General features: G+C 44.7%; 2 protein-coding genes across 2 annotated transcripts in view; one reads left to right on the forward strand and one right to left on the reverse strand.

Annotated features, from left to right (window-relative positions):
• Positions 1 to 1,417: 1,417 nt before the first annotated feature.
• Positions 1,418 to 1,798, reverse strand: LOC100961925 (histone H2B type 3-A). The gene has a single exon (XM_003803206.1). The coding sequence runs from the start codon at positions 1,796 to 1,798 to the stop codon at positions 1,418 to 1,420; it is 381 nt and encodes a 126-aa protein (XP_003803254.1).
• A 6,615-nt stretch (positions 1,799 to 8,413) lies between these two features.
• RNF187 (ring finger protein 187) overlaps positions 8,414 to 15,320 on the forward strand; it is a 17,468-nt gene continuing 10,561 nt past the window's right edge. The window contains exon 1 of the mRNA XM_023508877.1: positions 8,414 to 8,465. Within this exon, the coding sequence (XP_023364645.1) occupies positions 8,414 to 8,465 (52 nt within the window). The remainder of the gene's footprint in view (positions 8,466 to 15,320) is intronic.

The raw sequence follows: 15,320 nt of genomic DNA on the forward strand, positions 1-15,320 counted from the left end.
TTGTTCGGCGGGCCTGGGCTGGATTTGAATCTGCCAGCTCACGTGTATGTGGCTGGTGCCTTAGCCGCTTGAGCCACAGGCGCCAAGCCATATTTAATATTTTGTCAACGATTTACTGGAATTTTTAAAAAAGGCACAGCATTTGCTTTATGTAAAAGGATCTCCAATTGTTTACTAGGCTTACACACACACACATATTCTGGGCTGAAAGAATACCTGAATTTCTGAATTGGGGAAATTGCCGCTGAGTGCTAAGGGTGAAGAAAAGGGTCTGTGCACTGGTGTTTTTGTTGTTGTTGTTTGTTTTGAAACAAGAATCTCATTATGTTGCCCTCAGTAGAGTGTGGTGGTGTCACAGCTCACAGCAACCTCAAACTCTTGGGCTTAAGCGATTCTCTTGCCTTACCTTCCCAAGTACTTAGGAATATAGGCACCTGCCACAATGCCTGGCTTTTTGTTGTAGTTGTCGTTGTTTGGCAGGCCTGGGCCAGGTTTGAACCTGCCAGCCCTGGTGTATGTGGCTGGGACCCTAGCCGCTGGGCTACAGGGGCCCAGTCATGTGCACTGGTTTTGATGTTTCAAAAAGGAACATATGACATATGGAGCTGTGTGTAGCTTTGTAAAGCTGAATTTGGGGGGTCGGTGTGTGTGGGGGGGAGGGTGGGCAGAAGCTCTCTGCAAAGGAAGAAGGGAAAGTGGAAGGAGGGCCCCAAGCACCACCGTCAGGGCAGAGCAACAACTCAAAGGCCTCACTGAGCCTCCATCCTCCCGCCAGGGTAGGGGATTGGCACAATATCTTCCAGGTGGTGACTCATGGGTAGGGTGCATGTCACACGCCAATGGATCGTTGGTTGAGATCCATGGGCACAATCGTCTTCTCCAGCTTCTAGCTGTGGCCAAGATTAACCCAGAACCCATTAAGTGTTATTTGTTTTTTAATACAGGATTTGACTGTGTCCAGCCTGAAGTGTGGTGGCTCAATTACAGCTCACTGCAGCTTCAAACTCCTGGTTCTAAGCCATCATCCTGCCTCTGAGTAGCTAAGACTACAAGCACACAGCACTACTCTCAGATAATTTTTAGTTTTTTGGTAGAAATGGGGGTCTCCTTATGTTGCTCAGGATGGGCTCAAACTCCAAGCCTCAAGCAATCCTCCCTCCTGGGCCTCCAACAAAGTGCTGGCATTACAGATGTTAAACCACCCCGGGGGCCTCAATCATCTTTTTTTTAAAGGTAATGTGCCAATACGCACAAGTTTTTATCTCAAGACTAGCCTCCCTCCTCCCGCTGCACACTGTACCTCTCCTCACCACCCCGATTAATCAGGGTATACGACCAGGCAAGGTGGCACACTCCTTTTCGAACTTGGAGGTGGCTCTGAAAAGAGCCTTTGGGTTCCGGGCACACAGCGTACGCCTCACTTGGAGCTGGTGTACTTGGTGACAGCCTTGGTACCTTCAGACACAGCGTGCTTGGCCAACTCCCCGGGAAGCAGCAAGCGCACTGCCGTCTGCACCTCGCGGGACGTAATGGTCGAGCGCTTGTTGTAGTGAGCCAGGCGAGAGGCCTCGCTAGCAATACGCTCGAAAATGTCGTTGACAAAGGAGTTCATGATGCCCATGGCCTTGGAGGAGATACCGGTGTCTGGATGCACCTGCTTCAGCACCTTGTACACATAGATGGAGTAGCTCTCCTTGCGGCCGCGCTTGCGCTTCTTACCGTCCTTCTTTTGTGCCTTTGTAATGGCTTTCTTGGAACCCTTCTTGGGCGCCGGAGCCGACCGCGAAGGCTCCGGCATGGCTAGGTGGCAGCAGCGCCCCGAATGACGGGCTATCCAGGCAGGGCAGGGCTATTTGTCATCTTTATATTCAAATGAAGGCTCCAAATCTCTCGCGTCTGATTGGAAGGCCCAACGCCTCCAGCTACCAACAAGAAGGAGTTATGTAAATAAGTCATGCCAGCTTTTTTTCCCTATTGGACGGTAGTGCAACCAATGCAAAAGCTCCTCTGCCGCAGGCCCCAGCTCAGGTTGCCCCCTTTGTTCAAATCCTTTGTCTTAAACCCAGAGAGGATTTGTGTGTGTGTGTTTGTGTGTGCCTGCGGTGGGCCTGGATGGAGCTGAGAAGGAATTGACAACCCGTTGCAGCCCTTCATCTCCGACTTCTTTGACTGTGAGGCAAATACTTTGGGGCATTTCTTACAGAGGCCGTCAGCTAGGGAGGGGGAGCTGATGCTTACTTAGCCGGGGCAATGCGGATGGGAATAGCAGCTTGCAGCTTGCAACTTCTTGGCCATTTATTTCCCATCTCCCCCCACCCCAAGACTAAAGAGGTACATTCCTTTCAGAATTCAATATATAATGTATTAGACGTGTAGCCAGCCACGGAGCAGATTTTTAACTGGATACAGGAAATAGAATGAGTTTCAAAGAAATGCTAATCCTTCCTCTCGATGTCGTTAAGGCCTCTGGAATCGCGCTAAGGTGACAGCCACAATGCTAAGTGCTTAAGATGCATGATCTAATCTGTCTCCTAATGTATCCAAGAGGTAGGCACTAGCGATGCTCTGCAGTTACACCCATGAGAACACAGGCTTTTGGAAGACACTGGACTCTGAGATGCCTCCCCGGTGTTATATTAACTCTCAACAAAGAAACATAAGGTGTGAAGAATTTCAGCATCACCTGCAGAGCTGGTTAGCAAAGCAGAATCTCAGACCCCACTCCAGTTGACTTAGAATCTGCATTTTAAAAAAGACGTGTGTGTGTTTGTATATGTATGTGAGAGAGAGTGAGTCAGAATATGCATTTTTATTGTGCGTGCACACACGCAGAAAAGCCCTAATCTGGTGGTCATCTATCTGCTCTGCCTTGGGCAGATTATTTTCCTTCTGCATTTCTCCATGTCCTCATCTGTAGAATGAGGCTGGAAGTGCCACCTTGATAGGGTTACTTGAGAGTCTGTGTGAAGCAACTGGCAGGGTGCCCAGCATTAATTTTTGTGCCTAATTCCTCTTAACTCTTTTGCTTCTTAGGACAGACCCAGCCACAAGCAGCTTGGGCTGCCTAAGCTGAGCTCTGTTGATTCCCTGGACAGCTGTATCACATAACTATGTAGCATGAGTTTTTCTCCCACCAGAACTCAGACTATAATCCACAGGGCAAGGATGTGGGTTTCACATCTGAATCTCCAGAGCAAACCCAGCACCTAGTGAAGGCCCAATGAATGCTTATCAGTGAATACGCCTGTGAGCTCAGTGACCTCTGCATTCAAGTCTGTCTTCTGAGGTCTATGTCACACTTGAGAGTGTACAATCTTGAGCTGCTTTGGACATAATCGCTTTAAGCATTTTTTTTAATGTTTCCTTTTCAAATATGCAGTGGGTTTAGCAAACGTTTCCAGATTGCATACTAGAAGCTCAGTAACCCCTTAATAAATACTTAATTCAATTTAGTTCTTTTAACAGTCCTGCAGGGTATGCTCTATGACAAAGATTCTCTGGTTGAACTGTAGTCAGGCTCCTGGACTTCCTCCTAGGCCCATCTGTGCACTTGGAAAATAGTGTTAGCAAGAGACCTACTAAATTGGCTTTGCAAGAACTCGCCATCCTGGCTTCCTACTGGAGTGGGTGAGTTTGGAACAAAACTTAGGACAGGACATAAGTGTCTCTAAGGAGGACTTTGGATAAAAAGTTGTCTTTTAGTGTAGCCCCTGAGATTTAGGAATTGTTCTGCCCACCTACCACATAGTGGCTACTTGGTAGTGTCAGGAGATCAGCCCCAGCTTTTCATGGCTCATTGTTACAGATGGGATGCTATCCACAAATTCACAGGCTGAAAACCCTCCATCTGAAGGTGGTGGTGTTAGGAGGTGGGGTTTTTAGGAGGTTAGTAGATCATGAGGGTGGGGCCTCATGGATGGGATTAGTGGCCTTAGTAGAAGAGACGTAAAAGAGCTTGCTTTTCTCTTTCTCAGTCACTATAGGAGCCAAGGGAAAGTTTCCTTATACCACAGAAGGTTCACTGAAAAATCAACTGACAAGAGGCAGATTAATAAGGGAAAAGGCAAACAAATGTATCTGATCATAGTTTTACATGATATGGGAGCCTGCAGGATAAAGGTCCAAAGATAAAGAAGAAACTGTCCATTTTTATGCTTAGGTTTTACAAAGCATGCACAGCTGTGTAGAAATGATTGGACATAAAGTGTATGATCTGGTGTTAATAAACTGGGGAAACCCAGTAAGGCCTGTCTGTCTGAATTATTCTAAGCATCTCTAAGCAGCATTTTTTGGGTGTAGGGTCCTGTCCTAGTCTGTGGACTGGGGGTGTGTATGTCTCATGACCTACAGTCAAACAAAGTAGATCACAGAATTTCTTTATGGCCAGTTTTAATACAGAAAGGCTGGGTGGAAAGTTAAAGTCACAGCAACCTCCAACTTGTTTTTGGGCTTAGGCAATTCTCTTGCCTCAGCCTTCTGAGTAGTTGGGACTACAGGTGCCCCCCACAACACCTGGCTATTTTTGTTGTTGTTGTTGTTGCAGTTGTCACTGCCGTTTTAGCTGGCTGGGGCCAGGTTCGAACCCACCACCCTCGGTATATGGGGCTGGGCACTGCCCCCTCCCCCTTTTTGAGACAGAGTCTCACTATGTGACCCTCAGTAGAGTGCTGTGGCATCACAGCTCACAGCAACCTCAAACTCTTGGGCTTAAGCAATTCTGTTGCCTTAGCCTCCAAAGTAGCTGGGACTACAGGCGCCCGCCACAGTGCCTGTTTATTTTTTTTTGTTGTAGTTGTCATTGTTGTTTGGCAGACAGGGCCAGGTTCGATCCCACCAGCTCTGGTATATGTGGCTGGCACCCTAGCTGCTGAACTACAGGTGCTGAGCCTATATTTTTAGATTTCTTTGTCTGGCTTTAGGGAAAAGGGTTTCTGTGACTTCCCCCTCCCTTGGGGAAGAGAGATTCTAGCTTCTATGGCTAGCTAGGGAGAGAAGAAGGCTGACAGGAGGGCAAGAGAAGATCAGAGAGAACCTTTCTGATTCTCAGGCCTTCATTTTGGGGTATTGTTTTCTGAGCTCCATGTGAGGACAAAGTCAGAAAGTGGCTGTCTACAGACCAGGAAGAGGGACCTCATAGAACTTGATCTCAGATTTCCAGCCTCCAAACTGTGAGAAATAGATTTCTACTGTTTAAGCCACTGGTCTGTGGTATTTTATTATAGCAACCGTAGCCAACTGATAGTTGGTATGGAAACTGACATGATGTATTGACCGATGATACACTATGAGGTAAATCTGAGAGTTTCCTCCTGAGAAAAGAAGGAGGAAGAAAGAAAGAGGGAGGGGAGGAAGGAGGAGGAAAGGGAAAGAAAAAGTAACCCCCCAAATTCGCAAACCAAAAAAACCCCAGGGCTTCTAGCTTAGCTACTAGAAACAAGCATCTGTGCTTGGGAGTAATGGCCTGGAAGAGTAATTTACAAGGCAGTTTAAGGCCTGGCCTGAAGGCCCACACCTGCACTCGGAGAGGGCCAGGTGGGAGAGCAGTTTGAGACCAGGAGTTTCCAGCCTTGGCAACATAGCCAGACTCTGTCTCTGTAAAAAAAATTTAGGCACAATGTAAGGGTATATGGCACACCTCTTGGATACAGGACACAACTAATTTTAGGAGGCACTCTACCTAACAAATGAAAACATTGTACTCTCACTTTAATCTGAAATTAAAAAAATAAAAATAAGGGGATTTAAACTTGGCTTATAAAATAAAAATGTTAAATTTATTATCACCATGGCTCAAATGCAGTAATTTTAATTTTTATTGTTGCAACAATAATCATTTTGCTATTAAAAATCTAGTTTAAATTATATTTAAAAAATTAAGCTAAGGCCAGGTACAGTGCCTCATACCTGGAATCCTAGCACTCTGGAAGGCCCGAGTGGGAGGATCACTTGAGCTCATGAGTTTGAGACCAACCTGAACAAAAGCAAGACCTCTTCTCTACTAAAAATTAAAAAAAAAACCCTAGCCATGGCATTGTGTTGAGTGCCTACTGTAATCCCCAGCTACTGGGAGGGAGAGGCCAGAGGATCTCTTGAACCCAGGAGTCTGAGATTGCTGTGAGCTAAGCTGATGCCATGGCATTTTAGCCTGGGCAACAGAATGAGACTTTGTCTCAAGAAAACAAAAATATTAGTGGGGCACCATGTAGTGCACCTGTAATCCCAGCTACTTTGGAGGCTGAGGCAGGAAGATTGCTTGAGCCCAGGAGTTGAGGTAGCTACATACAATACAGGTGCTATTGCACCCCGACCTGAGCAACCCTGCTTCTAAAAAATAAAAAGGGGTTTAGATTATTTAAACAAATACATAAGCACCTCCCCTTCCCACTTCTTTAATGGTTCTAGAGTTCAGTCCCAGGTGTTGGAAGCCAGTCAATAAATACATTAAATGAATGACTGAACGCAAGAAATGAGCCCATTTTAACATCTTTGATTTTTGTGCTAGGATAAAGGCTTCCTGTCTTGAGTGCTCTCCACTCCCCTTGGGCGCTCCCCCCACCCTGCCACCCCCGCCGCCAAGAACGCAAGTCTCTTTAAATTTCTCACACATAAGCATTTAATACAAATGGCACATGGCAATGGCAAACACATAACACTTTTTGTGATGTTACTTTCCCCCCAAATGCTGTCGTGGACTAACTAAAGGAAAGCAGACTAGGTCCAGACTCCAGAGGGAGGGAGGCACTTGCATGGGGCCAGCACCATACAGATGGAAAAAGGACAGGATCGGAGGACGATTGGAACATTTTGGGATTTGGAGCTGGAGGAAGTTGGAGAGGCTGAAATGACAGGATGTGCTATGGAGTTCTGCAGAGAGCATGGGACTTTGCTTAATGCTTATAAGATTGCCAAGAAAAGAGGATGTGTGTGGCCTTTATCCTCTGAACGGCTTCCAGTCGGCATCCCGGGTACAAAGGCCTTCCCACCATCGCTGGGGAGCATTTTCACTAGGGACATCTGTGGCGTAGGGTTGGGTCGCCGGCGAGACCCCACTCTTAAAGGCATTGCTTTGCTCTGGGCCAGCACCTAAGGGCTCTCCAGCCGCGAAGACGGTGCTCTTGGGGGATCTGGGGGCCAGAAGCGCCCACATTCGGACCAAAGCGAGGAGGTAAAGCAACCAGCTTCCCAACGTCCCTGTCTGCAGACGCGGCTTTGATACCTATTTCCACTGTATTTCAGGGAATAGGAGAGGGCTACAAATGCCAGTGGCGGGTGGGAAGGAAAGACAGATGAAGTGCTTGCGGAAGCGAAACAGCGCGAAAGCAAATTTGTCATCACCACGACGAGTGCACCAGCTTGGAAATGCGCAAACTCCATTTGAGTCCTAGCCCGCTGAGCACTTCTGCAGGGGTGCGCCCCCCCTTGGTTTTGCGCTTAGAGGCATCCCCCGGGCAGGCGTGGGCGTCTGCCGGGGCTGTGGGCGGCTCTTGACCCCGCCAAGCCGCCCCTGCTCTGCAGTAGGTTTTGGTGAAATGTTCCCCCGCCCCAAATTAATATTACATATTTCTCTTCCTAAGTAATTAAATACCTTAAGGGCAGTTCAATCTGTTTGCCTCAATTAGGATTTGAAAAAGCCAAGGAAACCAAGCAACGCACACAACACAAGAATATCTTAATGAAAATAATTTGTGTATTTTTAGAAAAGGTGGGCTCGGCTCGGCGCCTGTGACTCAACCGGCTAAGGCGCCAGCCGCATACACCTAAGGTGGTGGGTTCGAATCCAGCGCGGGCCCGCCAAACAACAATGATGGCTGCAACCAAAAAAATAGCCGGGCGTTGTGGCTGGCGCCTGTGGTCCCAGCTACTTGGAGGCGGAGGCAGGCGACTCGCCTGAGCCCAGGAGTTGGAGGTTGCTGTGAGCTGTGATGCCACAGTACTCTACCCAGGGGGATAGCTTAAGGCTCTGTCTCAAAAAAAAAAAAAAAGAAAAGAAAAGAAAAGGTGGGCTCCACCCTCTGGGAGGGGGGCCGGCTGCAGGGGAGGAGCCGGGGGGAGGGACAGGGGGAGGGGAGCTCTGGGGCGGGCAGCCGGTTGCCTAACACCCAGACACATCCCGAGGGACCACCCAGACTGGTCCTCAACCCCACCCTCCACTCTATTTTTTTTTTTTTTTCTTTTGTGGTTTTGGCTGGGGCTAGGTTTGAACCCGCCACCTCGGGGCACATGGGGCCGGCGCCTTACTCCTTTGAGCCACAGGCGCCGTCCCTACCCTCCACTCTAAAGCAGCCACATCCCCGCGCCACGTGCATGTCAGGAAATCACGCCGATGTCCAAGGACAGCGGAGAAAATGTTTAGGCACAGACGTGTATAAAACAAATTCCAAACTCAAAAACAAAGCCGAGGGACGCCGCAAAGATGACTGGAGGAAGAGTAGCTTTGGAAAGACACGTCAGCCAATCGGTTTGCGGTAAGGGGCGGGTAGGATTGAATTTGGACCAACCACCTGGGCCCATTTGGACAAACGAGGGTAATGGCGGCTCCTCCCCTGTTTGCGTGGACTGCCCGGGATTGCTCAAGGGAAGAGGCGGTCTCTGCGCCCTTCAGCATCTAGGCTTTATCGGCGCTCCATAGCACCGAGGGTGACAAAGTGAGACTCTGTCTCAAAAAAAAAAAAAAAAAATTAGTTATTTTTGAAAGAAGTTGAAAGCACAGTAAGTATATTATTTTTTTACTTTTTTAAATCAACATAATTTAGGTGTGCATAATTTAATTTGTGCAACATAATTTAACTATAGGTTCAAGTATGCCGTGACATAAAAAAAGAGTTGAAAAACACTGTCTTAGAAACTCAGAATCCTTCTTTGTTTTGTAATTTCTGTAAAAATTTACTAAACTTTTTTGATGGTGCCATGTAAGCGGGAATTCAAAGCTGCTTCTTTGAGATCTGTTTGTTCTCTGGGTGTCTGGTATGTACATGTGAAATATACATGTTAAAAACCTGATTTTTCTTATAATTTGTCTTTTGTAATAGGTGTCCATTCTAACTAAGAATTTATGGAGAGGTATTATTTCCCCCTACATTACTTTATTCATCTAGTAGAAAACCAAATAAATTCTTACCTTTAATCAAAAGTTCTTCCTTCTAGAAAAGTGACAAACACCTATAATTTCTCCAACATAGGAAGAAGCTCACAAAATGGCTGTGACCAATAGCTGTGTTGAGTGGCATCACTGATTTGCTATTTCAAACTTCTTTATACCTGTATTTACACCTGTGTGAGTTTATCAAGAGTACAATCAACCTTTGAACAACACAGTATGAACTATGCATGTCTGCTTATATGGAAATTTTATTCTATCTCTGCTATTCCTGAGACAAGACCAACCTTTCCTTTTCCTCCTCCTCCAAGATGAAGAGCTTTAAGATGATTCACTAAATCGATAGTAAACATATTTTCTCTTCCTTGTGATTTTCTTAATGGCATTTTCTTTTCTCTAGCTTACCTTATGGTCATTGTACAATACATCAAACATCTACAGTAGAATCTCCATAGTTGACCATTTCCTTAAGTTGAAACAATTTTCATAAACTGTACATGCACCACTTGTGCGTATCCATACAATAGGCCTAGTTCCTTATGTTGACCACTTCTGTATGTTGACAAGTTTGTTACAGACCCTTGCGTAGTTGACTTACAGAGGTTCTACTGCATAAAATATGTATTGTTTATGTTATAAGTAAGGCTTCTAATCAAGAGGAGACTACTATTAGTTGAGTTTTGGGGGGAGTCCAAAGTCATATGAGGATTTTGGACTGCACTAGAAGTGGGTGGGGTGGCACCCCAACCCTTTCGAGTTGTTCAAGGATCAGTTAAACATGAAATTACACGTGTGATAAGAGCTTTGGCTTTCTATTTTTCCTGTCTCCCCTTCTCACCTTCTGCCCTCACTTATAGTAAGAACTTTCTATAAATTTTTCCTTATTACACACACACATACACACACAGCAGAACCTCTGTAAATTAACCACTCAAGGACTGTTACAAACTGGTCCATATACAGAGGTGGTCAACTAAGGAATTAGGCCTACTATACTGATATGTACATATAGTATATGTCTGGTCTGTGAAAATTAGATCAACTTGAGGAGATGGTCAACCATGGAGGTTCAGCTCCATATATATTTGATAATCATTTCACCAAAAGTGGTTCTGATACACACACACATTTCTGGTTTTTCATGCTCCTTCCCTTCAGATTTTCTGGAACAGATCTAATTCTTTCCCATGGCTGCATAACACCCTGCTGACAGCATATACACCATTGAACTCAGCAATCTCCCCATCAATCATGATTCACTTTCTTTCCATGGCTTTTCTCCTCCACAAACAATAATGGGGTTTGACTTTAGATGTAAGTAGTTTTAAAGCTTTTCGCCACGTCCTCAGGTTGCAGAAAGCACTTGGGTGCCACTCCTTTGGGTAAAATGGCAGCTAGCAGGGTTTACTGGGATGGGCCTCTGAGCTGGAAGAGGTCAGGCAATTTCTGAATAAGATATAAAAACACTCCACAAAAGTCCAAACCTCAAACTGAAACATGTTTCAATACTAAGCTCATCTTCTTAACCTAGCCCCTCATCCTTGAGGGATGGCACTACACACACAAAGCCCAGGTGAGCACCTCAATCCCAAAGACAGCACATTTCTCCCTAACTCCTCGCCAGGGACTCTGGCCAATGCCCACAGAATGGCTCTGGTGTAGCTCACGTAGGGGCAGGCATGGGGTTAGCCCCCACAGCTAGCCTAGGACCTCCACTATCTGCCTGGCTTCCAGTTTTGCATCTGGGCATTAACATTCAGGTGTCTGATCACATTTCTTTACTTTATAAGCCCTTGATATGCACATGGCCACCAGGTACCTCAGAATGTACCTGTTATTTGGAGACAAAGCCATCAAAGAGAAAATTAAGGTAAATGAGTTAATTGGGGTGGACCCTGATCCAATAGGTCTGGTGTCCTCATAAGGGGAGATTAGGACACAGACACCCAGAGGGACAACCTTATGAGGACACAGGAAGACCAGCTCTGCTGTCCTGCTGACATCTTGATTGATGACACCTGGCCTCGAGGTCTGTGAGAAAATAGTTTTGTCAGTTGAGGCACCCAGTCTCTGGTACTGTGCTACAGCAGCCTAACCAACTTACTGTCAGTTTAGAATACTGTAGGTATATATGGATTTCTTGAATCTTACATTTTTGAGGGATTTTGACATCAGAGATATTTAAAAGATTGGCATTATAATTGCAGTTACAATGAAAAATTGACACCCTTCCTATGGTCAAAGACCCCCATCCTAAGTTTTTTAAAAAGGCAGATAGAAAAGGTAAAAAATTGAGTTGGGAATGGGATTTTTAAGTCCAAAAGTCTAAAAAAATTATAGAAGTATGTTATTCAAAATGTCAGATATTAAAGGCAACTTAATACTTATCATCTTTAAATTTAGTAATTCATTTTGCAAGTTACTTCTGTTGGCCGTTAGTTTCCTCAACAAATCACCTGAGTCCATATATCATGGCTTATCTCTGATCAACAGACTTTCTCATCTAACTTAAAATGTTCCAGGCCAGGCCTTTAAACAAAGCTTTCTTTTCTTTTCCTTTTTGTGAGATAGTCTTACTCTGCTGCCCTGGATAGAGTGCCATGGCATCATCATAGCTCACAGCAACCTCAGTTTCTTGGACTCAAAAGATCCTCTTACCTCAGCCTCTTGAGTACTTGGGACTATAGGCACCCACTACGATGCCCAGCTAGTTTTTTTGGTTTTTTTGTTTTTTTCTATTTGTAGTAGGGACAGGGTCTTACTTTTGCTCAGGCTGGTCTCAAACGCCTGAGCTCAAGCAATTGACCCACCTCGGCCTCCCGCCACTGCACCCTGAAAGCTTTATTTCTTTATTCAATTATAAATCAAAGAATCTTCCAACCCACCTATAACCTGTAAGCCCCTATTTTGAGATGTCATGTCTTTTCTGGAAAAACCAGTGTTTTCTTTATATGTATTGATTTATGATTTCACCTACAATTCCTGTCTCCCTAAAACATAGAAAACCATACTGTAACCAAATCATCTTGGCTCAAGACTTTCTGGGTGTGGCTCTCCTGGGTAGAAATCACACACACTGGTTCAGAATAAACCTCTTTATTTTATAGAGTTTGGGCTTTCCTTTTTCCATTAGCACTCCTGACCAGCACATGGCTCTGTGTGTTTAGGGCTTGCCCAGAATGCACCCTTTTTCTCTGGCTGGTGCTCATTTCATTTATTCATTTATTTGATGGTAGTTTAAAATTCACAGTATTGTCTGGGTGTGGTGTCTAGCACTCTGGGAGGCAAAGGTGGGAGGATCACTTGAGACCAGGAGTTTGAGACCAGCCTGAGCAAGAGTGAAACCCCACTCTACAAAAAAACAGGAAAACTAGCCAGGCTTGGGAACATGTGCCAGTAGTCCCAGCTACTCTATAGGCAGAGGCAGGAGGATCACTTGAGCCCAGAAATTTGAAGTTGCTGTGAGCTATGATGTTGTCAACACAACACAGACCCTATCTCAATGAACAGAACCAAACAAGCAAAACCCCCCACATAGTATGAGCTCTATCCTGTTAACAAATTTTTAAGTGTAGCTATACTATGGTGTTCAAATATTATTTATTTTATGCTCTTCATTTCTCAGATACAAGGGTCAAGGAGATAGTATCTCTTTGCTTATAGCTCATTATCATTTTCAGTCTGTGTGGGACCCTCTCTTAATTATTTACACATATATTGATATATTCCCAAATATCTTCCCTATTAAGCCCATTTTCCTTGTTTCCTAATCCCTCTTGACAACTCAAAGACATAAAGGAAAAACTAACCAATGTGTTGTTTCTAATTGTTACTGATCACAATCCTTCTGGGGCCAGATATGTGTGTTGGGGAGCTACCCTAAATACCACGCAAGCAATTATTTAGATTCTCCAGTGGATACCAGCTGTCCTCCAATTCAACTCTGACAGCAGCAAAATGCATCTGGAAAAAAATTTTTAAGAATATTTTAGGTAGGTTGAAAATATGTCAAAGTATTAACCTGATGTGTGATGTGTAGACTCTTTATGTAGGACGGGAACTGGACTGAAACATCGGGAAGACATCTCTCAATTTTAATGCTTTCTATGTGCATGGAGAAAAACTGGAATGTCAACCTAAAAAACAAACAGAGAGAAGCTCTCTAAGATAAATTTATTTGGGAATAGGGCATTGCAATGGGAATACATGTGCCATAGTAAACTGTGTGTTTAGTATGTGTTTATATTCAAGAGGGAAGGGAAGATGGTTTTTACAGGAAAAAAATGCAGAGGATCACATAATTGTTTTGAAATAATTATTCTTGGCTACAAAGAACAATAGCAATAGTAATGGCGTTCCAACTTTGGACATGGTTGGTTGCTGGGCAGATGTCCTTGCACATGTATTTTGTGTTAAGGTTGCAATGGCCTTTGTGCAAGGTGGCTGTTTTTGGAGTCTTTTTTTTTGTAATCAGGCATGTAAGCATGAGAACCTTCATGGCCTCCTCTGGCTCTGTTTGTAAGGATTTTCTTAACGTGAGTGGTTCCATTTTGATTCTGACAACTTTACCAGGAGGATTACCATAGTGACTTCAAACTCACCTCTCAGTATGTTGCATTTCTTAGTCCTATTTCTGCCTTTTAGGAGCAATGAAAATGAATTCCTTTAGATTCTTTTTCCAGGAGCTGGACATGAAATTTCCTGAGTCAAATCTTCTTTATTCAAACATCCTGTATCTTCAATCATTTCTTTTTAAATACAGTTTATATCCTCTTTAACATTCCTCTTTGTACAGCCTGGAGTTCTAAGAATAGAACCCACAATATTATAAAATACATGTAACAAAACAGGCATCAAATGTAGGACTAAAATGTCCTGTAATTAGGATCCTTTACTCCTCGTGGTCTACTTTTTGGTGGTGGTTATTGACTTTAAAGAAGAAATACTACTTTATGACATTCTTATAGAAAATATATATTTTTTGTGGTTATCAATTAAATCCACAAAGGCCAGGTGTGGTGGCTCACGACTGTAATCCTAGTGATACCGGAAAAGTGGCACCCCAGCCAGCTCAGCCGAGCGGAGCTTGGGGACCTGCCACCTCTGTCTTGGTGGCAGTAGCCGGCAGAGGAACCAGCAGAGGAACCAGCAGGTTGGAGCAAGCAGATGGGAGCTTCCATCCCCCCCAAAAGGGTCCAGTAGAGCGGTGCTAGAGGACCTGCCGGCTAGAGGACCTTGACGGCAGCTGGCACAAAAACCAGCAGGCTGGAGCAAAAGGGGGCGCTTCCCTCCCCCAACAGAGGCTCCAGTAGCCAAAAGAACCGAACAGGTGCGGGGAAAGACACTGGCGCCATGCTGTCTCCTCACGTGGACTTCTGGCAATTCCTCCAGTCCATCCCTAATTGGTCCATTTTCAAAACCTATTCAGGATTAGTCTATTTTCAAAATCCAAAAACTCATTGGACAACTGCCCCTATATAAGCCAGAGACCCTGAGCACAGACTTGGGCAGATCTCAGGAGAAGAGCAAAGAGGTTTGGCTCTGTAACACTTGTATCCTGCTCTATGAGATTTGCCCCTTTGTAAGAGCTGTAAACACTCACAAAGGGGTTTGCCCCTTTGTAGGAGCTGTAAACACTTACAAGGAAGTTTGCTCCTTTATAAGAGCTGTAACACTCGTATTATAAAACCTATCTTACTGCTAATCCTACCCTACAAAGAGGTTTGGCTTGTTATAAGAGCTGTAACACTTATACCTGTTGAATAAAACCTATCCTGTGGTCCGTAGCTTCATTCTTTGAACTGCCGAGACCAAGAGCCTGGAAATTCAGTATCAAAAATCCCGTATCACCAGCACTCTGGGAGGTGGAGGCGATGGATTGCTTGAGCTCAGACCAGCCTGAGTGAGGGTAAGACTAGACTGTACTAACAATAGAAAAAGTTAGGTGTTGTGGCAGGCACCTGTAGTCCCAGCTATTGGGGAAGCTGAGGCAAGAGGATCACTCAAGTCCAAGAAACTGAGATTTCTATGAGCTATAATGATGCCATAGCACTCTACCAGGGGTGACAGAGTGAGACTCTGTCTTAAAAAAAGAAAAAAAAAATCCCCAAACATTTTATATTAATCAATTCAAAATATTATGTTGATAAAAACAACTTTGTGGTGAGACATAACAATGGGAATTCAAGAGTCCAAAATGCCCAAGGCTGGCAAATATTTTACT

Source organism: Otolemur garnettii, unplaced genomic scaffold, assembly GCF_000181295.1.
Source record: "Otolemur garnettii isolate 467f Iridium unplaced genomic scaffold, OtoGar3 scaffold00285, whole genome shotgun sequence".
Classification (NCBI taxonomy): domain Eukaryota; kingdom Metazoa; phylum Chordata; class Mammalia; order Primates; family Galagidae; genus Otolemur; species Otolemur garnettii.